The 27,963-nt window shown below is 40.5% G+C and overlaps 2 protein-coding genes across 2 annotated transcripts in view; one reads left to right on the top strand and one right to left on the bottom strand.

Annotated features, from left to right (window-relative positions):
• The first annotated feature begins 5,523 nt into the window (after positions 1–5,523).
• trappc14 (trafficking protein particle complex 14) lies at positions 5,524–25,803 on the top strand. The gene is made up of 11 exons (XM_021577698.2): positions 5,524–6,245; positions 7,471–7,566; positions 7,907–8,036; positions 8,319–8,405; positions 11,516–11,636; positions 12,058–12,205; positions 12,489–12,550; positions 13,480–13,652; positions 19,481–19,617; positions 19,724–19,923; positions 22,661–25,803. Exons 1-11 carry the CDS (start codon positions 5,748–5,750, stop codon positions 22,815–22,817), a joined length of 1,809 nt encoding a protein of 602 aa, XP_021433373.1. The 5' UTR covers positions 5,524–5,747; the 3' UTR covers positions 22,818–25,803.
• Positions 25,804–26,084: 281 nt separating this feature from the next.
• zanl (zonadhesin, like) overlaps positions 26,085–27,963 on the bottom strand; it is a 33,125-nt gene continuing 31,246 nt past the window's right edge. Inside the window, exons 50-52 of the mRNA XM_036957793.1 lie at positions 27,579–27,672; positions 27,322–27,362; positions 26,085–26,546 (exon numbers count right to left, since the gene is read on the bottom strand). Coding sequence (XP_036813688.1) covers positions 26,449–26,546; positions 27,322–27,362; positions 27,579–27,672 — 233 coding nt within the window. The 3' untranslated portion in view covers positions 26,085–26,448. The remainder of the gene's footprint in view (positions 26,547–27,321; positions 27,363–27,578; positions 27,673–27,963) is intronic.

Here is a 27,963-nt window from a genome sequence, read left to right as displayed (position 1 = left end):
ATGGCATTTTTCCTATTTTGTTGCCCTACAACCTGTAATTAAAATAGATTTTGGGGGGTTTGTATCATTTCATTTACACAACATGCCGACCACTTTGAAGATGCAAAATACTTTCTCTTGTGAAACAAACAAGAAATAAGACAAAAAAATGAAAACTGGAGCGTGCATAACTATTCACCCACCCCAAAGTCAATACTTTGTAGAGCCACCTTTTGCAGTAATTACTGATGCAAGTCTCTTGGGGTATGTCTCCTTAAGCTTGGCACATCTAGCCACTGGGATTTTTGCCCATTCTTCAAGGCAAAACTGCTCCAGCTCCTTCAAGTTAGATGGGTTCCGCTGGTTTACAGCAATCTTTAAGTCACTTCACAGATTCTCTATTGGATTGAGGTCAGGGCTATGACTAGGCCATTCTAAGACATTTAAATGTTTCCCCTTAAACCACTTGAGTGTTGCTTCAGCAGTATGTTTAGGGTCATTATCCTGCTGGTAAGTGAACCTCCGTCCCCATCTCAAATCTCTGGAAGACTGAAACAGGTATCCCTCAAGAATTTCCCTGTATTAAGCGCCATCCATTATTCCTTGAATTCTAACCAGATTCCCAAGTCCCTGCCGATGAAAAACATTGCCACAGCATGATGCTACCACCACCATGCTTCACTGTGGGGATGATGTTCTCGGGATGATGAGAGGTGTTGGGTTTGCACCAGACATAGCGTTATCCTTGATGGTCAAAAAGCTCAATTGTAGTCTCATCTGACCAGAGTACCTTCTTCCATATGTTTGGGGAGTCTCCCACATGCCTTTTGGCGAACACCAAACGTGTTTACTTATTTAAGCAATGGCTTTTTTTCTGGACACTCTTCCGTAAAGCCCAGCTCTGTGGAGTGTATGCCTTAAAGGTGTCCAATGGACAGATACTCCAATCTCCGCTGTGGAGCTATGCAGCTCCTTCAGGGTTATCTTTGGTCTCTTTGTTGCCTGTCTGATTAATGCCCTCCTTGCCTGGTCTGTGAGTTTTGGAGGGTGGCCCTCTCTTGACAGGTTTGTTATGGTGCCATATTCTTTCAATTTATTAAATAATTGATTTAATGGTGCTCTGTGGGATCTTCAAAGTTTCTGATATTTTTTTATAACCTAACCTCGATCTGTACTTCTCCACAACTGTGTCCCTGACCTGTTTGGAGAGCTCCTTGGTCTTCATGGTGCCGCTTGGTTGGTGGTGCCCCTTGCTTAGTGGTGTTGCAGACACTGGGGCCATTCAGAACAGGTGTATATATACTGAGATCATGTGACAGATCATGTGACACTTAGATTTCACACAGGTGGATTTTATTTCACTGATTATGTGACTTTTGATGATAATTGGTTGCACCAGATCTTATTTAGGGGCTTCATAGCAAAGGGGGTGAATACATATGCACTTACCACTTTTCCGTTTATTTAAAAAAAAAATTTAAACAAGTAATTTTTTTCATTTCACTTCACCAATTTGGACTATTTTGTGTATGTCCATTACATGAAATCCAAATAAAAATCTATTTAAATTACAGGTTGTAATGCAACAAAATAGGAAAAACACCAAGGGGGATGAATACTTTTGCAAGGCACTGTACATATACCGTACATTTAACACACAGATACTTGCACACACACACGCACACACTGTACTCCGTCATGCTTGACAGCTTTTAAGTGTGAGTCATGGAAGCTCATTGAAAGGCACTCTCACAGGTCCCAGTGGTCCAGCCAGCCAGGCAGCGCAAGTGGTCTCAGGTGACCATGGAGCGCATATAAAGTTACGTCATATGCTGGTGTGGAAATGAATGATAGCCCGGGCCATATGTATCAAGCGTCTCAAAATGTTTTATCATTTAGATCATACTTAATCAGATCATTGTGGACAGGGAGGACCTGATCCTAGATCAGCACTCCTACTCTGAGACTAGATACATACGGGCCCAGATCTGTCTCTGCTATCTAGCCAGTCCTATGATCGTAACTCACAAACATAGGAGTTGGCTGTACAGCACAAATTGATCTGGGACCAGGCAATAGCAATGCCTCTAAGTACCAGGATGTCAATATTGATTAAATATAATAATCAATAATCAGTATAAAACGTGTACACAAAGGTACAAATGTCTTTGGCAGAACAAGCTGTGATTTTTGTAGAGAATCTGTGACTGTCTGGAAATTTCTAAGTAATCTTTTAAAGAATATCGGTGGTGTCTATGGCTAACAACATGTATGATCAAAATAGGCCCATGTTCAGTAGAAAACTGATGAAATTGTCTTGAAATGGAAGAGGCACTACCAGAACTTGTCCAATGAAAACACAAATTTCCGTTTCAAAATGTATTTTAACTGTTTGATTCAAAACGTGCATAGAATGTGGAAGTTAAAACAACTGCTATCTCTTTCACTGTGTCTATCTATCTGCATTTTCTATGTTTTACATCCTTATGAACTACAGTTATGGCGGGTGTATTAACCTAGAGCCCATTTCGCTGCCTCCATGTTTGTTTATTTTTTGTCGTTTTTGAATGTCTTGATCAAGAGTCACAGAGATGGAGGATTTAACAGAAAAAGAAGATGTTGATTGTTCAAGAACATGTAATCATTTTTAACATGTTACAAAATCCATTACAAACTCAATTAAATGTACCATCCAGGAACAACAACCATTTCACAAACAAACACTAATAAAACAGCTATTTCTTGCCTTAGAAAACAGTACATTTCGGAAAAAGGGCTTTAAAAATGATAGCTTGCTGTATTTATCGTTACTTTAAAAAAAATATGGTTGTATATATTGTATTTTTTTTAGGTAAATAGTGTAAAAAGTATTGACTGGAATTCACTGTTTGTTCATTTTTTGTTTTCAAAACATTCAAGAGCCAACGGAAAACATACACACATTGATACACCATTTAATTATGTTGATTATCCCAATTATTATTATAATATTAACAATATTACACATTAATACAAAAATACAAAACATTTATGGTACTTGACCCAAGTTATTACAAGTTTATGAAATATTTATGCATTAAAAGAATGGCAGGAATGCAACTACACACACACACAGTGGTGGAAAAAGTACCCAATTGTCATAGTTGAATAAAAGTAAAGATACCTTAATCGAAAATAAAAGTGAAAGTCACCCAATAAAATACTACTTGACTAAAAGTCTAAAAGTATTTGGTTTTTAAATATAAATACAAAAGTAAATGTAATTGCTAAAATATACAGTACCAGTCAAAAGTTTGCACACACCTACTCATTCAAGGGTTTATCTTTGTTTTTACTATTTTCTACATTGTAGAATAATAGTGAAGACATCAACTATGAAATAACACATATGGAATCATGTAGTAACCAAAAAAGTGTTAAACAAAGCAAAATATATTTTATATTTGAGGTTCTTCAAAGTAGCCACCCTTTGCCTTGATGACAGCTTTGCACACTCTTGGCATTCTCTCAACCAGCTTCAACTGGTAAAAGTGTCACACCCTGCTCTGTTTCCCCTGTCTTTGGGCTCGGCTCCACCCCCCTCCAGGTGTCGCACATCTTCCCCTATTATCCCCTATGCATTTATACCTGTTCTCTGTTTGTCTATTGCCAGTTTGTCTCGTCAAGCCTACCAGCGTGTTTTTCAGAACAGCAGGCAGGCTTACGCCTGTTTCCTTGAGCCTGTTTTCTAGTTTTTGATCATTTTGCCTGCCCTGAGCCTGCCTGCAGTTCTGTACCTTTTGCCTCTGCCCTGGATTACTGACCTCTGCCTGCCCCCGACCCTGAGCCTGCCGCTCTGTACCTTATGAACTCTGCCCTGGACTACCAACCCCTACCAACCACATTTCCTGTTTTTTTTTATGGATATCCAGGGGTACACTCCAACACTCAGACATAATTTACAAACTAAGAATTTGTGTTTAGCGAGTCCCCCAGATCAGAGGCAGTAGAGATGACCAGGGATGTTCTCTTGATAAGTGTGTGAATAGGACCATTTTCCTGTCCTGCTAAACATTCCAAATGTAATGATTACTTTTGGGGGTCAGGGAAAATGTATGGAATGTAAGTGAAGTAAAAGTATAGAAAGGTTTACAAAAAAGTTGTACTTTAAAATATTTTTACTTAAGTACTTTACACCACTGCACACACACACAAACACACACACACACACAATGCACATTAAAAGCAGTGCACGAATGTATATACTGACAATATTGTAAGAAAGTTTCATTTTGTTGCTCAAAACATGTTACAAATAGAAGTGATGGGATTACTACTTTCAAGTAGCTTTGGAGGCAGCTCTGCCTGCCAGACTGATGTTTAACCAACTCTGGATTGAGTAGGTTAAACATCATCCTTGGAGGCTGAGCTGCCTCACAGGCTAGTCTGAAGGCATATTTCTCGCTTGTGCGGATTGCTATAGTACTGTGATAATAATACTTTTCTGTTGACCTCTCCACTATTGACTTGATGGGACTATTGACTTAATTATGTTTGAGAATGAATGGTAGTGTACACTACTGAAATAAAGGGTTCTTGTCTCATGTCGAGTTGAAGCATACTAACCTGGAATCATGGAATCTTCTTTTCTCTTTTTTCCAAAAAAATTCTCACTGCCATTCAAAAAAACATTAAATGGGCATCATTCTTGAAAGTGGAATAAGGTCTTGAAACATTGATATGTAAACTTAAATACATTGTCCCTCCACCATTGAGTATTATTGATTGAATTGATATCATTATGATTTAATACATTTGTATGGGTAAACCAAGGAAATATTTCCTAGGGTAAACCGAGGGAATACAAAAGTACTTCTCTAAGCCTAAAATGTATTTTTTTTAAAACATAACATTTAAACTGGATTGATAGGATTTGTATTCTCATTTAAATTGGGACTATTCTACCATACTTGAGAGCATACATTTTGCAGACATCGAAGGTAATATTTCAGCAAAACATATTTATTGTATCACTATCTTTTTTCTTACTTGAAGTTGTTTATACTTGGTTTGAAACCTTGGTATTTGTCTGTGTGCATTCATTCATAGTTTTTTTTTCAATTGTATGAAATAAAAGCAAATATTTCCTGACCAAAGCTTTTGTCTGTGATCCTTAGTGTGGCTTTGAGTGGCATATCTATCTATTTAAGATTGAAATAGACATTTCAAATCTCTCTAGCCTTTGTTGCAAAATGATCACATTATTACATTTTACAATGGGATTAAAGGGATTTTCAACTCACAAGATCAAGTGTTATTTCCTTCATTGTCAAACAAGCTCACAAATTTTAATAATACATTAACTATTTAGCTACAACGTAGGGTGAAAAACCATTTCAAATGTATTGGGGGATTATTTGGGTCTACCTGAATGGTGAGAGAAAGGCTTGCTATCTGGGCCTCTGTTAATTAATTCCACTTATCAGCAGTTGAATACTCCTGCCTAGTTTAAAAATGCAGCTCTTTTTCTCTGTGGTCGACTAGTTGTACTGGAGTGCACTGCACTGCTATGCTGCACAGTGAAAGCGTCAGTCGCAGGTTCACCGACTGATGATGGACACAGTGAATTGGATTTTAAATGTTTATTATTATAGAGATATTTGTAAAAATAGGCCAACTATCGATGCTGGTCATACACTAAGAATATTAACCCCCGAGTGGGTTTTGAATAGTATTAGCTTGCGTAATTGTATAGCAAGCTATCAACCGGATACATAATCTAGCTAGCCATGGTTCTAATGATGGAATCGCAATGCGAGTATTTTATGTATTTCCCTGCGGTTCCCATCACGGACCTGTCGGACCCGTCAAAATACCGAACTCTCCCCCGGCGCAGTCACCTCTACCTCGGCGAAACGGTACAGTTCTTGCTAGTCCTGCGGTCCAGAGATGGAGCGTCGGGCTCGAGCGGGACAAAGGGAAGCGGGTCAGGTGACAGCGGTACCCGGGCTTGGAAGGAGCTGGTACGGTCCCTCTCCGCTGTAGCAAGTGTCTGCCCCGGAGAGAGCCGACATCGCTCCCAACTTCACCCTCACGAGTTCCAGAGAAGCTACAGCGACGACTGTGTAGACGAGGATCCAGACGACGTTGACGTTGACTTTGCAGCGGGAACAGTCCACACAGCCAGAAGGGAGTCAAGGAACCGAGGTTTCAGAGAATGCAAGCCGCTTCTCATACACAATAATACGGGGCGTGATGGACGGCAGTATCGGCGCGCACCGGTTCAGGTAATATGAAATTATGAATGACAGTAGTCATAATTGGAGGGAACAATGGCACAATGATTGGACTATACACATAACAACTAGCTAATACCGTATTGAGTGTTATAATAGGCTACGTGTACACCTGCTGTGTAAAATAGGAAGTGCTGACATTTCCTGAGCATATAAGAAAGTGCAACGCTCGTGCAGCAGAAGTACAAATGTAAACCACAACAGTCAACCAGACCTTTTTTTAAACTTCCTGCAAGCACTGACCTATGACAGTTGGAACAAGCCAAAATACTGTTTGACAGTAGAACTGGGTTCAAATACTTTTTGGAATAATTTCAAATAACCTACTTTGTGCTTGATTGAGCATGCCTGTTGCAATGGAACCAATAGAACAGTTCCAAAAATGTAAAGCCAGCCCACCTGGCACTCCAGGCAGACTAAACCAAACGCTCAAAACACTCAAAAGTATACGAAAGATTTCAAGTTGTATTTGAACCCAGGTCTGTCTGACAGACAGCTTGTTATTGCGGCAAGGAGCACAGGTTGGTTCTAGCTACATTCACTGTGATGACATACAAATAGACGCCTCAAACTTTCTTGAGTCTTAACCAACCAACACGTCTTTCGATTTGTCCAACCTTGACATTAAGAGAGAGGGAGAGAGAGCTTGTGTAAGGAGTATTTGCTCACACTTGCCTGTTATCAAGCCTCGCAGGACAAACAGCAATAACCTACTATTATTTTCAGACTACATTGGCAAAGAATTCAGACATGCATGCCAACTCAACCTCATAGCCAAACAAATCAACTTAACCTTGAGGTGTTGGCAATCGAGGGTAACAACCACCCACTATGATAGTCAATATTAAGCATGGGACAAATAGAGCGAATGAATTAGTATGTTTTTGCACACATTACTATTTGTCATATCCTCTGTGAAAGACAGATCCCTCTTTTTCTATTACATTTGACCACAATAATAGTGTACTAGCAGGTGGAGTGACTTATATCTGTATCGATAATCTATAGTGCAAATATAGAATACAAACTTTATTTGTCCCTACATCCTCCTCCTCCATTGTTTACATAATCTTTATTTCTTTCTCTTTCTCTCACTCTAACTCTCTCGACACACACAATCCCCCTCCCTCTCTCACTCCCTCCCCCTCCCTCTCTCTCCCTCTTGCTTTCTAATAGTTTGTAATAGAGTATTTCTCTCCCTTCCTCTCTCTCCTAGTCACCCATGGACGAGCCAGTGGTATTGAACGAGGAGGTCATATTCCCTCTGACCGTCTCATTGGACAAACTCCCCGTCAACACACTCAAGGTCAAGGTGAGAAGTCATGCAGTGTGTGTGTCTGTGTGTGAGTGAGTGAGACAGAGAGAGAGTGAGAGACAGACAGAAAACAGGACAGACTCGTCTCTCTATCCGTGTTCCCATCATATCTCCATTTCCTCCCCCACTCTGTGTTGTCTCAGATTGTAGTGACTATACCCCTATGCATGTTCATAACCTTGTCATAGCTTCTCTATGCATGTTTATAACCTTGTCATAACCTCTCTATTCCTGTCTATGTCAGATTGTAGTGACTCTATTCATGTTCATAACCTTGTTATAACCTCTATGCATGTTCATAACCTTGTTGTAACCTCTAGTTTCCTGTCTATGTCAGATCATAGTGACCGTGTGGAAGCAGGAGGAGGAAAAGGCAGAGATCAGGGAACATGGTTACCTCACCATCCTACAGCTGAGGAGCCCCACACACACCTTCAGACAAGACCTTAATACCTTCAAAGCCCAGGGTCAGAGTCCTCCACTGCCTCTCCAGTGGCTCCCTCTGGGATGTGACTGAGAAGGATAATGATTATCTTAGATTGTAAAACAGTATCTCAATTCACTGTAAGGCCTACCAAATGTGTATAGGCCTACACATTTAAAATGCATTTTCAATATAAAGTAAAACAACGCAATTCACGATGATGAACAACTGCAATGTACATTCAGTGTAAAGTGTACTCAAAGTGACCCTCTCTATTTTCCTCCCTCTTTTTCTCCACCTGTCCACATCCCCATCCCCCGTCCAGTCAGCACCACGTTGAGTGTTCTTCCTCCACCAGCTGTGAAATGTCAACAGATGACTGTCTCCGGGAAGCACCTGACCATCCTCAAAGGTGGGGGAAGACTACAAAAGGGTTCTTGGCTGTCCCCATAGGAGATCCCTTTTTGGTTCCAGGTAGAACCGTTTTTGGAAACGGTTCTAAATGGAACCCAAAAAGGGTTCTTCAAAGCGTTATTTTATGAGGAGAGCCGAAGAACCCTTTTAGGTACTAGGTAGCACTTTTTTTAATACGAGTGTAATACCTTTACACACTGCTATATTGTGTTGGGGGAATACTAACATTGTTGTACCTGACCGTTCTCAAAGGTAGGGAGCAGAGGGGGGCTAACTCTGTTAAACTTGGGCCATAGTGTGGTTTATTTATTTATACTCCACTTTGCATCATGCCAAATAACTCCCCTTAGCTGTGTGTTGTTCACTATAATCCAAGGTTTCACATGCGTTATTGTTTGAGTATAACCTATTCTATACTTAACCACAAATGTTTATGACCAGGAGTTGTTTCTGACCACCTGAAAAGAGAAACCTTTAGGCCCTCGCTGTAGCCTGTAACTGTGAGGGTAGGGGCTAAGAATATATGAGTCCGATAACTACTCTGAAGCAGAGCCAAGAGCTCCTGACTCCTGGTGAACAAAGTTAAGATTGAAACAAGGCTTAGCTGGTTTAAGGAAGTGCTTTCGCCTCTGAAGAAAGGGGTTTAGCCACAGAGAGCCACCGAACTGTATCCTAGTCCTCAGCCCAGGGCTAAGATTAATAACAACCCTCTCATGTGTAAAATCCTGTTAAGTCACTGTATTTAATTAATAAACCACCAGGGTAATCACTGACTCTCTGGTGGTACCGAGTCTGACCCAGTAATAGTGCAGGTTCATAGTTAGGTTGGGCCCATTCAAAAGCAAAGTCCCCAGCTAGCGGTCATGATCCCATGTTAACAAAGCGTCTTTTAGATATTAAATCCATAAATGGGAGGGCCTGATCCTTGATAAACACTCATACTCAGAGACGCTTTGTGAAATACGGGCCCTGGACAATAGCAGAGCTCCACCCAATGTTCAAAGGGCAAAGGGAGAGAAAAGTAAAATAGACAAGACCTTCTTTAATAGATGGTTAGGAAACGTGTCCCAAGTCATTAACTACACCGACAACAGTGTTATCCCCGTGTTATCACCGTGTTATCACCGTGTTATCACAGTGTTATCACAGTGTTATCGCAGTGTTATCACAGTGTTATCACCGTGTTATCACCGTGTTATCACTGTGTTATCACAGTGTTATCCCCGTGTTATCACCGTGTTATCACCGTGTTATCACAGTGTTATCGCAGTGTTATCCCCGTGTTATCACCGTGTTATCACTGTGTTATCACAGTGTTATCCCCGTGTTATCACCGTGTTATCACAGTGTTATCACCGTGTTATCACTGTGTTATCACAGTGTTATCACAGTGTTATCCACGTGTTATCACCGTGTTATCCCCGTGTTATCACAGTGTTATCACAGTGTTATCGCAGTGTTATCCCCGTGCTATCACCGTGTTATCACAGTGTTATCCCCGTGTTATCACAGTGTTATCACCGTGTTATCACCGTGTTATCCCCGTGTTATCACCGTGTTATCACAGTGTTATCGCAGTGTTACGCAATAGCTCAATAGTTTATGTAGGAGGTAGCTCTTACGTGTACATGCTGTACAGGATATTGGCTCACATATGTGGATTTATATTTACAGTATGTATAGTAGAGCAGCCTTTGAAATTACCCTGAAGTTTACAGTATTGTGTATTGTCTTTATGGGATGTGGATTACATTAGTGAGGTTTGTGTATTAACCTTGGGCAATATACCGTTCATGCCATATACTGGGTTATTTTGAAATACAGACGGAATGATTTCTAAACACTACGCCACTGCTTATAACTATTAAGTTAAAACTGCAATATGTAACTTTTTGGACAACCTGGCCAAATTCACATAGGAATGGGAGTTCTAGATATGTCATTCTCATTGAAAGCAAGTCTAAGAAGCTGTAAATCTGTTCTATGTTCGTTATTCCAATGCTTCCCGTTCTTAAGTTTAACTATTAGAATTTAAGCAACCAGGAAATGGCTTAGAGATTTCTGCATATTGCACCTTTAAGTATAACTATAAATTATATCCAGCTCAGGGATCCAGCTATGCATTTGGTTTGCTAACTTGCTAGCTACGTGGATAGATGTCAAGATCAAGCTTCTTGGTTACAGCAGAGACATTCAATCCCTTCCTCCTAGATCAAGATCCCTGTTGCCTAAATAGTTTTGTGCGTTAAAAATGTATAATTATAGCGCCCCCTGTGTTCACTTCCGGTAATACAGTATACCCTAGTATGGTACAGAAACGGTATGACGTATGAAAATCTGGATACCGCCGAACCCTATTGTGTATATAGCTATATACCATGTATGTACTGTATATAAATAGTACCCATATCAAATAAAATTCAATCAAATGTTATTTGTCACATGTACCGAATACAACAGGTGTTGTACAACCTTACTGTGAAATGCTTACTTATAAGTCCTTAACCAACAGTGCAGTTCAAGAAACAGAATTGAGAAAATATTTACTAAATAAAATAAAGTAAAAATAAAAAGTAAAAGTAGAATTACGTAACAATAACAAGGCTATATACAGGGGGCTCGGTACTGAGTAAATGTGCGGGGTTACAGGTTAGTCGAGGTCATTTGTACATGTAGGTCGGGGTAAAGTGACTATGCATAGATGATAAGATGATAAACAGCGAGTAGCAGCAGTGTAAAAACAAAGAGGGGTCAATGTAAATAGTCCAGGTGGCCATTTGATGAATTGTTCAGCAGTCTTATAACTTGGGTGTAGAAGCTGTTACAAAGCCTTTTGGACCTAGACTTAGCGCTCCGGTACCGCTTGCTGTGCGGTAGCACAGAGAACAGTCTATGACTTGGGTGACTGGAGTCTTTGGCAATTTTTTGACCTTCCTCTGAAGTGGAATTGACTATTGTTTTTGACAATAGTATTATGACGTCATCTAAACTTCTTCCTCTCTTATGCTTTCCTGTCTCCTTTTCTCTCTATCTCTCCTTCCCCCCATTTCCCCCCTCCCCCTCTATCCCTTTTCTAACTCCCTACCCTCTCTCACTCTCTCCCCCCAGTATTAAACTCCAGTTCTCAGGAGGAGGTCTGTGTGAGGGATGTGAGAATCATTCCTAACTTCAACGTGTCCTACCTCCCCATGATGCCTGATGGCTCTGTGCTTCTGGTGGACAATGTCTGGTAAGTACAGATCTAGGATCTAGGATTTTGGGATCCCCCCCCCCATTCCTTAACTTAACCATTAGGGGTGAGACAGAAACTGACAGAAACTGACTGTAGATCAGTGCCTGATGGCTCTGTCCTCCTGGTGGACAATGTCTAGTACACTCCCTTAACCACAGATCAAGAATCCGATTACAGTACTACTAATACCAACTTTTGCAGTTAAGGGTAGAAAAGGTCTGGAACGCTCACACAAGTGCTTTTCAGGGACGCTGTTTATATGTGTTGAAACATATTGTATATTTTGTTCTAAAATGTTGCATAAAGATGTAATGAGTGCCTGAATGCCCCATACTGTTGTTTATTTTTTATGAACCTTGATAAAAAGTACATCACTTTTGTAACCATGGCGATGACATCCATTACTTCCTGTCTGCAGCCACCAATCGGCAGAGGTTGGAATGGCGTCGTTCCACAGGATGAACAGTAGCTCCTCTCACCTTCCCAGCATGCTCTCTGCCCTGGAGGAGCAGAACTTCCTGTTTCAGCTGCAGCTCAGGGACCAGCCGGAGGAAGAGAGCAACGAGGTGAGAGGAGAGGAGAGAGGGAGGAATGGGGAGAGAGAAGGGGGTTATAGAGAGAGGAGAGGGGGGGGGGACAAGGACAATGTGTAATATCAAATAAATGGTCCTAGTTTGTGATGTAAAGGGCAGTGAGATACATTTCAGGTAATATGATATCATACTTAGTGTGGGATCATTTAATCTGTTTTAGATTAAACATATGCATGAAAAATCTGCAATGAATGTCCTTGTGTGCACAGCATGAAATCATTTGAGGAATGTGAATGTTTTTTGCTCTCTGCTTAAGGGTCTGGAGGTTCCTTTGGTAGCTGTGCTGCAGTGGTCCACCCCTAAACTTCCCTTTACCAGGTAGGTCTACATCTACTAAAATATAGAACTGGCTCATAATCACTATAACTACCCCAGACACTCACTATACCTACTCCATTATAACGACCCCATTATAACTACTAGCCTTCCCCAGGTACAGTACATCTCCACCGATTATTAGTTGGAACCAGAGCCATATATTTAAGAGAGTTGGGCCAACTTTTAGAATTCTGAATATTGCTCTAATTCTAGACAGTCAGCTACATAGATTTGCTTAAATATCGCCCGTGTAATGTTAATGTAGCTAGCATGGCTGCCATAGGATGTCGTAGTGTCATGTAAATGCATCATAATGCCCATTCTAGTGACATGCCATTCCCCATGTAATGTTAATGGGGTGCGAACATGGCTGCCATAGAATGTGGTAGTGTCACGTACAGTTGAAGTCGGAAGTTTACATACACTTAGGATGGAGTCATTAAAACTAGTTTTACAACCACTCCACAAATGTCTTGTTAACAAATGATAGTTTTGGCAAGTCGGTTAGGACATCTACTTTGTGCAGGACACAAGTCATTTTTCCAACAATTGTTTACAAACAGATTATTTCACTTATAATTCACTGTATGACAATTCCAGTGGGTCAGAAGTTTACAAACAATAAGTTGACTGTGCCTTTAAACAGCTTGGAAAATTCCAGAAAATTATATCATGGCTTTAGAAGCTTCTGATAGGTTAATTGAAATCATTTGAGTCAATTGGAGGTGTGCCTGTGGATGTATTTCAAGGCCTACCTTCAAACTCAGTGCCTCTTTGCTTGACATAATGGGAAATCAAAAAAATCAGCCAAGACCTCAGAAAAAAAATGGTGGACCTCCACAAGTCTGGTTCATCCTTGGGAGTAATTTCCATACTGTCCAAATATACCTACCCCATTATTACTCTACTACTTAACTTCCCTTCTCCAGGTACATCTCCACCCACTACCAGCTGCCCAGCGTGAGAATGGACCAACCCCGGCTGGTTATGACAGCTTCCTGTCCCAGTGCTGTGCAGCCTCAGGAGCACTTCCGGGTAAAATACACCTTACTAAACAACCTGCAAGACTTCCTGGCTGTAAGACTGGTCTGGACGCCCGAAGGTGAGGGGATGGGAGAGGAGAAGAGATGGAATGATTATGGAGGGAGATGGGAGTGAGATGAGGTGAGAGGGAGAGAGGGAGATGTAGAAAACGTAGAAGATGAATACTTTTTACACAAAAATAGAGTGTGATCGAGGGAGAGAAAGAGTGGAAGAGAGGGATAGAAAAAGAATAATAGAGGGTAATGACAAAGGGTCAGTTAGAAAGAAACCGGGAGAGAGTGAGAGATAGTCCAGGGAGAGGATCATACACACTGAACTTATAAATACAGTGGCTTGCGAAAGTTTTCACCCCCTCTGCATTTTTCCTATTTTGTTGCCTTACAACCTGGAATTAAAATAGATTTTTTGGGGGTTTGTATCATTTGATTTACACAACATGCCTACCACTTTGAAGATGCAAAATATTTTTTATTGTGAAACAAACAAGAAATAAGACAAACAAACTGAAAACTTGAACGTGCATAACTATTCACTCTCCAAAGTCAATACTTTGTAGAGCCACCTTTGCAGCAATTACAGATGCAAATCTCTTGGGGTATGTCTCTATAAGCTTGGCACATATAGCCACTGGAATTTTTGTCCATTCTTCAAGGCCAAACTGCTCCAGCTCCTTCAAGTTAGATGGGTTCCTCTGGTGTATAGCAATCTTTAAGTCATTCCACAGATTCTCAATTGGATTGAGGTCTGGGCTTTGACTAGGCCATTCCAAGTGTCATGTCTTTGGCTATGCCGGATTAAGTGATATGACATGTTATTCAATAAAATAATTTCTCTGTCATTAATATTACCTGATTAACCTAATTATGTAAATATAATTAACTAGAATGTCGGGGCACCACAAAATAATGTTTATAGAGCTGTTATCTTCCGAATAAACTCTTAAAGACCTGGTAATCTTTTACCTCAATAGTAGTCAATATTTAATCGTCACCTTATTCAGTCTCATCTGAAAGTTGTAAATTCTTGGTTATCTTCACTAACCCTGGCTAACAAGTTGAATCAGCAATACAAAATGTGGTTTAATTATTTATTTACTAAATACCTAAATAATCACACAGAATTACATCTACAAAGAATGGATCATACATTGATTACAAATTATGTCAAAAAGGAAAACGTCCCTTGCAGACGGAACAGATATGTCGGCTGGTTACACAAAGAGGGGGTTGGGTTTTGAATGAAAGAGCAGGAAGACTGAGGAACAAAAATATGTTGTGTCTCTATTGGGCCGTAGGCAGCTACTCTATTGAAATTGATGTGAATCATGTGAATCTGATAACTAGAAGGTGTTGACTTTCCAAGATACATTTGATGTCATCCTGTCATTAGTAGTAATGTCTCAGACAACAACTGATCTAAGATCATATTCATTAAGTACCAACGCATATTTTCAACTGGTTAGATTACCGAAATATGGTTCCGTTTCCCACCTTTTGATGTTACCAGACTCTCTATGTTACAAAGGCTTTACAAGAGTCAACTCTATAAAGTAGAGCGAGAGAGGGGAACGGTATTTATGGGGGTCGCAAGCCTCCCCAACAGGCCAACATCATGACACAAGACATTTAAATGTTTCCCCTTAAACAACTCGAGTGTTGCTTTAGCAGTATGCTTAGGTTCATTGTCCTGCTGGAAGGTGAACCTCCGTCCCAGTCTCAAATCTCTGGAAGACTTAAACAGGTTTCCCACAAGAATTTCCCTGTATTTAGCGCCATCAATCATTCCTTCAATTCTGACAAGTTTCCCAGTCCCTGACAATGAAAAACATCCCCACAGCATGAAGCTGCCACCACCATGCTTCACTGTGGAGATGGTGTTCTCGGGGTGATGAGAGGTGTTGGGTTTGCGCCAGACATGATGGTCAAAAAGCTCAATTTTAGTCTCATCTGACCAGAGTAGCTTCTTCCATATGTTTGGGGATTCTCCCACATGCTTTTTGGCGAACACCAAACGTGTTTGCTTATTTTCTTCATTAAACAATGGCATTTTTTTGGCCACTCTTCCGTAAAGCCCAGCTCTGTGGAGTGTACGGTTTAAAGTGGTCCTGTGGACAGATACTCCAATCTCCACTGTGGAGCTGGTTTTCTTTGTTGCCTCTCTGATTAATGCACTCCTTGCCTGGTCCATGAGTTTTGGAGGGCGACTCTCTCTTGGCAGGTTTGTTGTGGTGCCATATTCTTTAAAAAAATTACAAAAATATGTAATGTTGCTCCGTGGGATGTTCAAAGTTTCAGATATTTTTCTATAACCCAACCCTGATCTGTACTTCTCCACAACTTTGTCCCTAACCTGTTTGGAGAGCTCCTTGGTCTTCATGGTGCCGCTTGCTTGGTGACGCCCCTTACTTAGTAGTGTTGCAGACACTGGGGCCTTTTAGAACAGGTGTATATATACTGAGATCATGTGACAGATCATGTGAAATTTAGATTGCACACAGGTGGATTTAATGTAACTAATTATGTGACTTTTGAAGGTAATTGGTTGCACCAGACCTTATTTAGGGGCTTCATAGCAAAGGGGGTGAATACATATGCACCACTTTTCCATTTTTTTGGGGGGGGAATTTTTTGAAAAAGTAATTTTTTTCATTTCACTTCACCAATTTGGACTATTTTGTGTATGTCCATTACATGAATTCCCCACCAAAATTATTTAAATTACAGGTTGTAATGCAACAAAATAGGAAAAACTCCAAGGGGGATGAATACTTTTGCAAGGCACTGTATGATTGTAATACAAATGCCTTAGAGAGAGATAGAGAGAGCAGAGAACAAGAGGGACAGAGAGAGAGATTGATTAGATTTTTTATCAGGATCTCTTTTAGTCCTCATTTGGACTGATCTTCCAAGAGTCCTTAAACATTAAAACACAATTCATAATACAATTTTCACATATTACACTGACATATTGACCAGATAAATACAGTCTGAAAATATAGATTGATTCCTTCATCTACCATAGTCCTGCACAACATTCCAATGTATTATATTTAAATGGTTCTAAAATATTGTTTACATTTATATATTGAAAGGTTTCTGGTTTGCTCAGGTAAATTATTCAATATCTTTATTACTCTGAATCTAAATGTTATTTTGCCTATTTCTCTTTTCTTTCTGGATAACACGTAGATGGTGGACAATCTAGTCCTAGTATTTACTGAATGCCTGTCTCTTACCAGCTGAATACTGTTGTAAATGGAGTTTGGCCATTTTAAATGGTGTACATTTTGAAATAAAATAAGCAATGTTTTTTTCAATTATCTTGTTGATGAATTACTACCCAAGAGCATTGTGCATGACTACAACAGAATAATCATATACAGTGCCTTGCGAAAGTATTCGGCCCCCTTGAACTTTGCGACCTTTTGCCACATTTCAGGCTTCAAACATAAAGATATAAAACTGTATTTTTTTGTGAAGAATCAACAACAAGTGGGACACAATCATGAAGTGGAACGACATTTATTGGATATTTCAAACTTTTTTAACAAATCAAAAACTAAAAAATTGGGCGTGCAAAATGATTCAGCCCCCTTAAGTTAATACTTTGTAGCGCCACCTTTTGCTGCGATTACAGCTGTAAGTCGCTTGGGGTATGTCTCTATCAGTTTTGCACATCGAGAGACTGACATTTTTTCCCATTCCTCCTTGCAAAACAGCTCGAGCTCAGTGAGGTTGGATGGAGAGCATTTGTGAACAGCAGTTTTCAGTTCTTTCCACAGATTCTCGATTGGATTCAGGTCTGGACTTTGACTTGGCCATTCTAACACCTGGATATGTTTATTTTTGAACCATTCCATTGTAGATTTTGCTTTATGTTTTGGATCATTGTCTTGTTGGAAGACAAATCTCCGTCCCAGTCTCAGGTCTTTTGCAGACTCCATCAGGTTTTCTTCCAGAATGGTCCTGTATTTGGCTCCATCCATCTTCCCATCAATTTTAACCATCTTCCCTGTCCCTGCTGAAGAAAATCAGGCCCAAACCATGATGTTTGACAGTGGGGATGGTGTGTTCAGTGTGATGAGCTGTGTTGCTTTTACGCCAAACATAACGTTTTGCATTGTTGCCAAAAAGTTCAATTTTGGTTTCATCTGACCAGAGCACCTTCTTCCACATGTTTGGTGTGTCTCCCAGGTGGCTTGTGGCAAACTTTAAAAAACACTTTTTATGGATATCTTTAAGAAATGTCTTTCTTCTTGCCACTCTTCCATGAAGGCCAGATTTGTGCAAAATACTGACTGATTGTTGTCCTATGGACAGAGTCTCCCACCTCAGCTGTAGATCTCTGCAGTTCATCCAGAGTGATCCTGGGCCTCTTGGCTGCATCTCTGATCAGTCTTCTCCTTGTATGAGCTGAAAGTTTAGAGGGACGGCCAGGTCTTGGTAGATTTGCAGTGGTCTAATACTCCTTCCATTTCAATATTATCGCTTGCACAGTGCTCCTTGGGATGTTTAAAGCTTGGGAAATCTTTTTGTATCCAAATCCGGCTTTAAACTTCTTCACAACAGTATCTCGGACCTGCCTGGTGTGTTCCTTGTTCTTCATGATGCTCTCTGCGCTTTTAACGGACCTCTGAGACTATCACAGTGCAGGTGCATTTATACGGAGACTTGATCACACACAGGTGGATTGTATTTATCATCATTAGTCATTTAGGTCAACATTGGATCATTCAGAGATCCTCACTGAACTTCTGGAGAGAGTTTGCTGCACTGAAAGTAAATGGGCTGAATAATTTTGCACGCCCAATTTTTCAGTTTTTAATTTGTTACAAAAGTTTGAAATATCCAATAAATGTCGTTCCACTTCATGATTGTGTCCCACTTGTTGTTGATTCTTCACAAAAAAATACAGTTTTATATCTTTATGTTTGAAGCCTGAAATGTGGCAAAAGGTCGCAAAGTTCAAGGGGGCCAAATACTTTCGCAAGGCACTGTATCTACCTTAAAACAGTCCTTGCAGCTTTGTTCTGTGCAATCAGCATCCTCCTAATTTCACTTGCTGATGCACGTCCCCAGACCACATAACAGTAGTTCACCTGACTCCCAATTAATGCTTGGCTTGTTTGCTTAAGAATCTTTCCCAGTAAATATTTTGCTCTCCTTCTGATCATGCATGCATTTCTTATTTTTTTTACATAGATGAGTTATTGGAGACAACCATGATAAGCAGTTGTCTAGCTGCACCCCTGGTAGTTTGGTTTCTGCCACTTTGTCAATTTGTACTTCCCCTGTACTTAATTGCATCCCATGTTGTGTGGGCCTTTTCCTGGTGGAACAGACCAACATAACCCTGGTTTTCTTGGTGTTCAAAATAAGTTTGTTCCGGCAAACCCACTCCCTGATATTTCCCAGATCTACTTGTTGAGCTTGCTGTACCTGTTGAACCGATTATCTTGCTCTATACATTGTAGTATCATCTGCAAATATAGTAGCTTGAGTTTCAGATAAGGCATAAGGAAGGTCATTGGTATATATTAAGTAAAGAAGTGGTCCAAGGCAACTACCCTGCGGTATTCCACAGTTTAAAGCATGAGGGGAAGAAAACGACCCATTGATATAGGTGGACTGTTTCCTGTCAGTTAGATATAACTGTACCCAATTGAATGCTGCCTCCTGAAACCAATATTTCAATAATTTTGTCAAAATTATTTAATGATCCACTAAATCAAAAAAGAACTAACTAACTAACTACATACCAGAGGAACATAATCACTTTAGGCTATATTATAATGCTCTCTCCTTGGGTAAACTAAACACCAGCCTCTCCCACTCTCCCTTTCCGTCAATGTCACCCCCCTTCCTCCCCTCTAACCCCACCCCCCAGGTCGTGGGCGTCAGGAGGACCCCTCTGTCAGTTCTGTGGTATGTCATTCCCCCCTTAACAACCTGGGCCAGTGTCGGAAAGGATCCACCCTCTCCTTTACTGTCGGCTTCCAGATACTCAAGGCAGGACTCTTCGAGGTACCAGAGAGAGTGTGCGCGTGTGTGTGTGTGTGCCTCTTTTGTTTCTCCGATTTTGCATACCAAACATTACTCACTCCACATGCCCCCCTCTCCTCCTCTCCAGTTAAGCCAGCACATGAAGCTGAAGCTTCAGTTCACAGCGTCCTGTTCCAACCCCCCTGCTGAGGCCAGGCCCATGTCTCTGTCCCTGTCCAGGAAGAACTCTCCCTCCAGCCCTGCTGTTAGAGACCTGCTGGACAGACAGAGTCTGGGAAGATCACAGTCCTTCTCTCACCAACAACCATCACGGTCGCATCTTATGAGGTAGGAGATACACGCGTGTAACGCACAGACACATACACTACATGGCCAAAGGAATGTGGACACCCCTTCAAATTAGTGGATTTGGCTATTTCAGCCACACCTGTTGCTGACATGTGTATACAATCGAGCAAAAGCCATTCTTCATAGACAAACATTGGCAGTAGAACAGCCCGTACTGAAGAGCTCAGTGATTTTCAACGTGGCACCGTCATAGGATGCCACCTTTCCAGCAAGTCAGTTCGTCAAATTTCCGCCCTGCTAGAGCTGCCCTGGGCATCTTTAAGTGCTAGGAGCAACAACGGCTCAACCGCGAAGTGGTAGGCCACACAAGCTCACAGAACGGGACCGCCGAGTGCTGAAGCGCATAAAGGTTGTCTGTTTTCGGTTGCAACACTGACTACCAAGTTTCATACTGCCTCTGGAAACAATGTCAGCACAAGAACTGTTCGTCAGGAGCTTTCATTAAATGGGTTTCCATGGCCTAGCAGCCGCGCACAAGCCTAAGATCACCATGTGCAATGCCAAGCGTCGGCTGGAGTGGTGTTAAGCTCGCCGCCATTGGACTCTGAAGCAGTGGAAGCACGTTCTCTGGAGTGATGAATCACGCTTCACCATCTGACAGTCTGATGGACGAATCTGGGTTTGGTGGATGCTAGAAGAACACTAGCTGCCCCAATGCATAGTGCCAACAGTGACGTTTGGTGGAGGAGGAATAATGGTCTGGGGCTGTTTTTCATGGTTCGGGCTAGGCCCTTTAGTTCCAGTAAAGGGAAATCTTTACACTACAGCATACAGTGACATTCTAGACGATTCTGTGCTTCAAACTTTGTGGCAACAGTTTGGGGAAGGCCCTTTCTGTTTCAGCATGACAATGCCCACATGCACAAATGAGGTCCATACAGAAATGGTTTGTCGAAATCTGTGTGGAAGAGCTTGGCTGGCCTGCACAGAGCCCTGACCTCAACCCCATCAAACACCTTTGAGATGTATTGGAACTTAGTCGCTCAATATCAGTACCCGACCTCACTTATGCTCTTGTGGCTGAATGGAAGCAAGTCCAAACAACAATGTTCCAACATCTAGTGGAAAGCCTTCCCAGAAGAGTGGAGGCTGTTATAGCAGTAAAGGGGGGGCCAACTTTTAGAATGAGATGTTTGATGAGCAGGTGTCCACATACGTTTGCAGTGTATATACAGTGCCTTCTGAAGGTATTCACACCCCTTGACTTTTCCAAATTTTGTTGTGTTAAAAAGTGGGATTCAAATTGATTAATTCTCATTTTTTGTCAACGATCTACAAAACATACTCTGTAATGTCAAAGAGGAAGATAATGTCCTGCTGAAAGGTTAATTCATTTCCCAGTGTCTGGTGGAAAGCAGACTGAACCAAGTTTTCCTTTAGGATTTTGCCTGTGCTTAGCTCCATTCCGTTTCTTTTTCATCCTGAAAAACTCTCCAGTCCTTAGCATTTACAGCCACACCTATAACATGATGCAGTCACCACCATGCTTGAAATTTGGAGAATGGTACCTAGTAATGTGTTGTATTGGATTTGCCCTAAACATAACACTTTGTATTCAGGACAAAAAGTTAATTGCTTGGCCACATTTTTTGCAGTATTACTTTAGTGCCTTGTTGCAAGCATGTTTTGGAATATTTTTATTCTCTTCAGGCTTCCTTATTTTCACTCTGTCAATTAGGCTAGTATTGTGAATTAACTGCAATATTGATCAACCCTCAGTTTTCTCCTATCACAGCTATTAAACTGTTTCAAAGTCACTATTGGCCTCATTTCCTTCCTCTCCGGCAACTGAGTTAGGAAGGACAGCTGTATCTTTGTAGTGACTGGATGTATTGATACACCATCCAAAGTGCAATTAATAACTTCACCATGCTCAGCGGAATATTCAATGTCTGCTTTTAAAATGTTTACCCATCTATCAATAGGTTCCCTTCTTTGCGAAGCATTGGAAAACCTCCCTCGTCTATGTGGCTGAATCTGTGTTTGAAATTCAGTTCTCGACCAAGGGACTTTACATATAATTGCATGTGTGGGGTACAGAGATGCGGTAGTCATTCGAAAAGCTGGTTAAACACTGTTATTGCACAAAGAGGGATTATATGCAATTTATTATGTGACTTGTTAAGCACATTTTTATTCCTAAACTTATTTAGGCTTGCCATAACAAAGGGGTTGAATACTTATTGGCTCAAGACATTTTAGCTTTTCATTTTTAATGAATTTCTATTTTTTTTAAATGAAAAACACAATGCAACTTTGACTAGTATCTCAATTGAATCCATTTTAAATTCAGGCTGTAACCAAACAAAATGTGGAAAAAGACAAAGGGCTGTGGATATTTTCTAAAGGCACACACGCGCACACACACACACACACACACACACACACACACACACACACACACACACACACACACACACACACACACACACACACACACATACACACACACACACACACACACACACATACGCATACACACACATCAGCATACATGCAGTGCATAAACTCATACACACACACATAAGCATATATGTACACACTCATACACACGTACACGCAGACGCACACACACGCACACTCCCTGTAATCCCTCAATTCTGGCAGTGACTCCTTGACCTCTTTCTGACCTCTCTCCTAATCCCCATTGTGTGTGTGCGTATGTCTCTTTGTATTTGCGTCTGTGTGTGTGTGTGTGTGTGTGTGTGTGTTCTAGGACGGGCAGTGTGATGGAGCGCAGGGCCATCACCCCTCCAGTGGGATCCCCAGTGGGTCGACCCCTCTACCTCCCCCCCGATCGGCCGGTCCTCTCACTGGACAAGATCGCCAAGAGAGAGTGTAAGGTACTGGTGCTGGAACCTGGAAGAGACTGAGAGACAAGGCGAGAGACAGGGAGAGGTGGAGGAAGAGAGGGGAGTGCTGGTGCTTGAGCCAGGTAGAAACAATGAGACTGTGAAGATGGGAGGGAGGAAGAAGGGAGACATAGATAGAAAAAGGGAGAGAGAGAGAGACATCTCTCATGCTGAACATTTCCTACATCCTACAAGGCACGCATGAACAATGATTTACCAGACAGACAGATAGACTATCTGACACACACTGAATGATTGACTGTACGTGAGCCACATCATTTGAAGACACTGGAGAAGTTACTTTCAACAACATAATTTCACATTTTTATCTCAACAACATTTGATGTTTTTATATCACTGTAATGTCAGCATTCCATTTTATTCCTTGTTTTATTCCTTGTGTAATGCTGTAATTTAATGTGTAAATAATTGTTAAGGTTTTAAACAGGGTGAAGACAGATCCAGACTATTTGTAGAAGCATTTTGAGAACTTTTTCACTGTAGATTACTGTGTTTACCGTACAGGGTTATGGTAATAGCCAATACCTTGTTAATACATACATACACTGGTATACATTTTACACAGTATATGTAATGTAATACTTGGATGTTAGAATCATTTTTTTAGTGAAAAACTGGATTATGTTAGTGAGAAACTGGATTTTAAGAGTCAAAAACTGGATTTTGTTACTGAAAAACTGGATTTTATTAGTGAAAGACTGAATTTTGTTACTGAAAAACTGGATTTTGTTAGTTTACACACTGTTAGATACACTTATCTAATGTGATGGATGTCAAACTTGTGATTAAAAAAAGCAGCAGGAGACCACAGGGAAAGGTTTGAGTTCTGTTGCATTGTGGAATAACTGTAGCCTATTCTCAGATCTGTTTGTGCTGTCTTCACAACTGCTATGGTCATTGTCACGATAGGAATTGGCAAGACAGCACAGACAGATCTGGGACCAGGCTAGATCTGTTTCACCCGTGGATAGTGTCATCAAGTTCACTCTTATTAGAATGTGTTGTATTTTAGTGGCTTGGAGCCACACAGTCTCAACACTGTATTTAGTAGTTAAACAAGTAATCTACTAGAGATGTTTTTAGTTTATGCTAAATATATTTATTGTCTGATTTGTATAATTTCGATTTTTTTTTATTAGCATTTACTTCTGCTTAAAAGTCTTAAAAGTGCTTATACTCCTTAGTACACTCCAGAGTACACATATTGTACATAGAAGGACACACTCCGTAACACAAACTTCATAGTCCACACTCCATGATAGGGAACAAATCATTTCCCTTTCCCTTGTTATACTGCTGTTCGCCCTATTCCCTATAAAGTGCACTACTTATGGACCCTGGTCAAAAGTAGTGGACTAGATAGGGAATAGGGTGCCATTTGGGACACAGCCTTACACTGTTGTTCACAGCTGTTAAAACTTTGATTACACTGGTTGATCCTGTTGATTGTTGTTGTTATGCCATTCATTCACACTTTACCTTGTTATTAGGGATTTAGTCCTGGGTAACAATCCAGAATAGTGGATTATTTAGAAATCGTAACGTCCGTTACTGTAGCTACGTTTTCAACTGTTTACATTTGTGTTGAGAACATTGAACGATGGTGTGTGTGTGCGCAGGTGTGTGTGCATGTGTATGTGCGTGCGTACGTGTGTGTGTGTGTGTATGTTTGTGCCGCTTTAAGCATTTGTTGTATGTTTTTTGTATGTTTGTCTAAAATATGATTTTATTTCCTGGTTCAATTGCCAATGGAAATGACCAATGGGTCTTTATCCCTGATGTAAATTACAATGTGAGGTTGGAGACATTTCAAACAATCAGATTTTTTTTGACTGTGTGTCAAAAGCCCCGTTTATACCTGGTTCTAGCATGCATCCTTTGTCCTGATCTTTTCCACATTTTGATTTTCCACATTTGGATTTTTAGACAGGTGTTGACAATCAAAAGACACATTGTCATGTGATTTTGATCAGATCATTCTGCCCACCTCCGGAGGTAGTCAGGCACGCATTGTGTCTTTGTATCTTACAAGTGTAAGACGGATCTGGACAGAGAAACCATTTTAGTACATTATTCCACCCATTAAAACCATTGACAGGTGGCACCATTGACTGATTACATCAATATGTGTCTTACAATACATAAATAAATCTTGTTTTGAAAGAGTAGTGAAATAATTAGCATAAAGGAAGGGATCAGGAAGTCTGGTCACAATGCACATTGGATGGATAACGGACACGTTTTAATACCATGTGTGGACACATTTTTGGAAATGTGGGCACATACAGAATGTAGACAAGATCAGGACAAAGGACCCATGTTAACACCAGGTATAAACCGGGCGTATTATGCCTGATTTTCCCTGGACACAAAGTACTTGCTTGTGTGTTCTGTGTTTCATTTAGACGTTTTATCTCTATATCTTTACGTGAAGACAAGAAATAGACGTACCCAAGACTGTGTGTGCAGAGGATGTGTGTTATTTCGTTTCTTATGTTTCATTTTGTTTAGATGTATTATTTCCTGGAATTTAACTGAAAAACAAAACCATTCCAACTCTATTTTCATTGTTCCCGAACACTTGATGAACAAAAGTTTGGTCACAAACATTTCCAATCCTTTCCTCTTGTGATTTTAAAACAATGTATTATATTACTACTTGGACCAAAGTAGCTCACAATATGATTGTTTATGTATATTAGTGACTTATTTTTAACAGTCATTGTTGTTAAGCACTTGAATTGATTTGAATTGTATTGTTCTTGGTTCTTTGGACACACAAACAACAAATGCAGTTGATTGTGTCACAGATGTACTGTGACACATTGTTTGCTAGCAGTCTCACTGGCCTTAGTTTAGGTCTTGCTTGTTTTTAGATGCATTGAATGCAAACGTCTGTCAGGGAAAAGTGTTGGGGGAAAAATATGTTTTGGGTCACTCCTCGTTTGTTGCACTCTTGAAGTGTGAATAAATACAGTTGGAGCGATTGGGAAGTTTGTGTGCATTACTGTACATTACTGTAGGACAGGTAAAACAGACACAGGTGTGTTACTGTAGGACAGGTAAGACAGACACAGGTGCATTACTGTAGGACAGGTAAGACAGACACAGGTGTGTTACTGTAGGACAGGTAAGACAGACACAGGTGTGTTACTGTAGGACAGGTAAGACAGACACAGGTGTGTTACTGTAGGACAGGTAAGACAGACACAGGTGTGTTACTGTAGGACAGGTAAGGCAGACACAAGACTGACATGACAAGTAATGTTAAGCTTGCAGCAACAATTTAATACACTTCAATAAATTACATCTCAGGCACTTCAGGCATTTTATAATTGCACTTTTCCCTGGATCACATCTCGTAATTCATACATTCTCAAATTACAACAAAAGCATTAATAAGTTAATAAAAGCAGATAATATAATGACAATAATATTAACAAATTCCAAAAAGAAAAATGTGGCAAATATGTAACATTGACGTTACGGACTGTTCTGAATTGGTGTGCATTGTTTGTGAGTGATTGAGTGTGTGTGTGTGTGTCTGTCTCTGTGTGTGTGTGTGATATCCGTACATTCATCTGCCAGTAAATATGAAACTCTTATGTTCTCTACTCTTCTTTCTCTCCATCTACATGCGAGTCATGATGTCGCTTGCGTTCTTCTGCTGGTTGTCCAGGTTTTCGTACATGACGTCGCTGTCCTTAAGGTGCATGTGGTATTGGATGCCTAGTAGAAATTCAATTCATAGAATTATAAGCGAGGGAGGGAAAGAGGGAGAGAGAGAAAGTGAAGAAGGACAAAGGGAAAGAGAGCGAGAGAGAGATAGGTGTAATGTTTATTATTATCATGAATTTGTTGTTTTATGACAGGTACTATTAGGTAGGTCCAGGAGTTTCTCCTGGCCAGGTCACCAAGGTGATCAAGGGTTTAGTTGGGAAGGATGGGAGGGCAGAACTACTTGTCATGCAATCCAGTGGAAGAACGAAAGCACTTCTTTTTCACAATTTCCCTCCTGATCATGGCTTCATGGAATTACAAAAACGTATGTTTATGCATAAGGGTCGAAATGAATGAAGGTTATGTTTAAGTTTATGTTTAGGAACAAGGGTTAGGTTAAGGTTAGTGTTATATCAGTGAGGTTAAGGTAAGGGTTGAGGTTATAGAATTATGGCACGGCAAGGTCCACTTGCCTCTGTAATAAATCAGCTGAATAGGTTGGTGACAGGTGTTTTTCTTGTGCTTTTCTCTTTAGCTGGCTGCCAATAGTCTGCTTCAAAATAATTGACTCATTTAAAATGGTCTACAGTCCACCCATTATGACATCACTGACCTGAACAGGGAACTTTGTTCTACTGGTTTAAATTCAGTGTTTACTATATCCTTCCCATCTACATCCTTCGCCTGGTTTTATTGGGATAATATTAGCTAAGTAGGTAAAAAATAATGTAAGTGAAGGTAAAAGTTGACATATGTTTTAAGTGAGATTGAGATAGGCACTTACTTGAATCTGTGTTGTCAGAATCACACTTGTTTTTTTTGTCCCTGTAAACACAAAATGGTTTAGAGAGTTAGCATCCATTTACATAGGACTACAAATACTGCACTGACAGGTGACGTTGGCTTTTTTCTGTCGTGTACACTGAATAATAAAGCAAACTGTCATGGTCAACTTGATCTTTGATTATTTCATGTTGTCAAGAGTAGATTTTGCACTACGATAAATAGGCTGTGTTTTAGTGGTTGTTGTACAGTCCTTACGTTCGACAGCATTTGTAGCATAACACACAGATCAGCGCTATGATGATGACTCCCAGAGGCACTAGGACTGCGATGAGAATGATCGTGTTCTTATCTGTGGGACGAAGGAGGAGACAGTTACAACACTGGTATGCCTGTATGCTATTTCTAACAACTGCTAGGTCCCAATAAGGATTACCGGGTACAGTAGAGTATAGTATAATACAGTACAGTATAGTACAGTCCCATACAGTATAATACAGTATAGTATAATACAGTACAGTATAGTCCCATACAGTATAATACAGTACAGTATAGTACTGTCCCATACAGTATAGTACAGTACAGAATAGTATAATACAGTACAGTATAGTACAGTCCCATACAGTATAGTATAATACAGTAC

The sequence above is a fragment of the Oncorhynchus mykiss genome, chromosome 21 (assembly GCF_013265735.2).
Source record: "Oncorhynchus mykiss isolate Arlee chromosome 21, USDA_OmykA_1.1, whole genome shotgun sequence".
NCBI classification, from domain to species: domain Eukaryota; kingdom Metazoa; phylum Chordata; class Actinopteri; order Salmoniformes; family Salmonidae; genus Oncorhynchus; species Oncorhynchus mykiss.
This window is presented reverse-complemented; position numbering and strand designations above follow the sequence as displayed.

Excerpts from the sequence above, each read along its gene's own strand:
- trappc14 (XM_021577698.2), top strand. The coding sequence starts at position 5,748 with ATGGTTCTAATGATGGAATCGCAATGCGAGTATTTTATGTATTTCCCT. Across the intron at positions 13,653-19,480 it reads ACTGGTCTGGACGCCCGAAG|GTCGTGGGCGTCAGGAGGAC; the intron begins GTGAGGGGATGG and ends CCCACCCCCCAG. Across the intron at positions 19,618-19,723 it reads TCAAGGCAGGACTCTTCGAG|TTAAGCCAGCACATGAAGCT; the intron begins GTACCAGAGAGA and ends CCTCCTCTCCAG.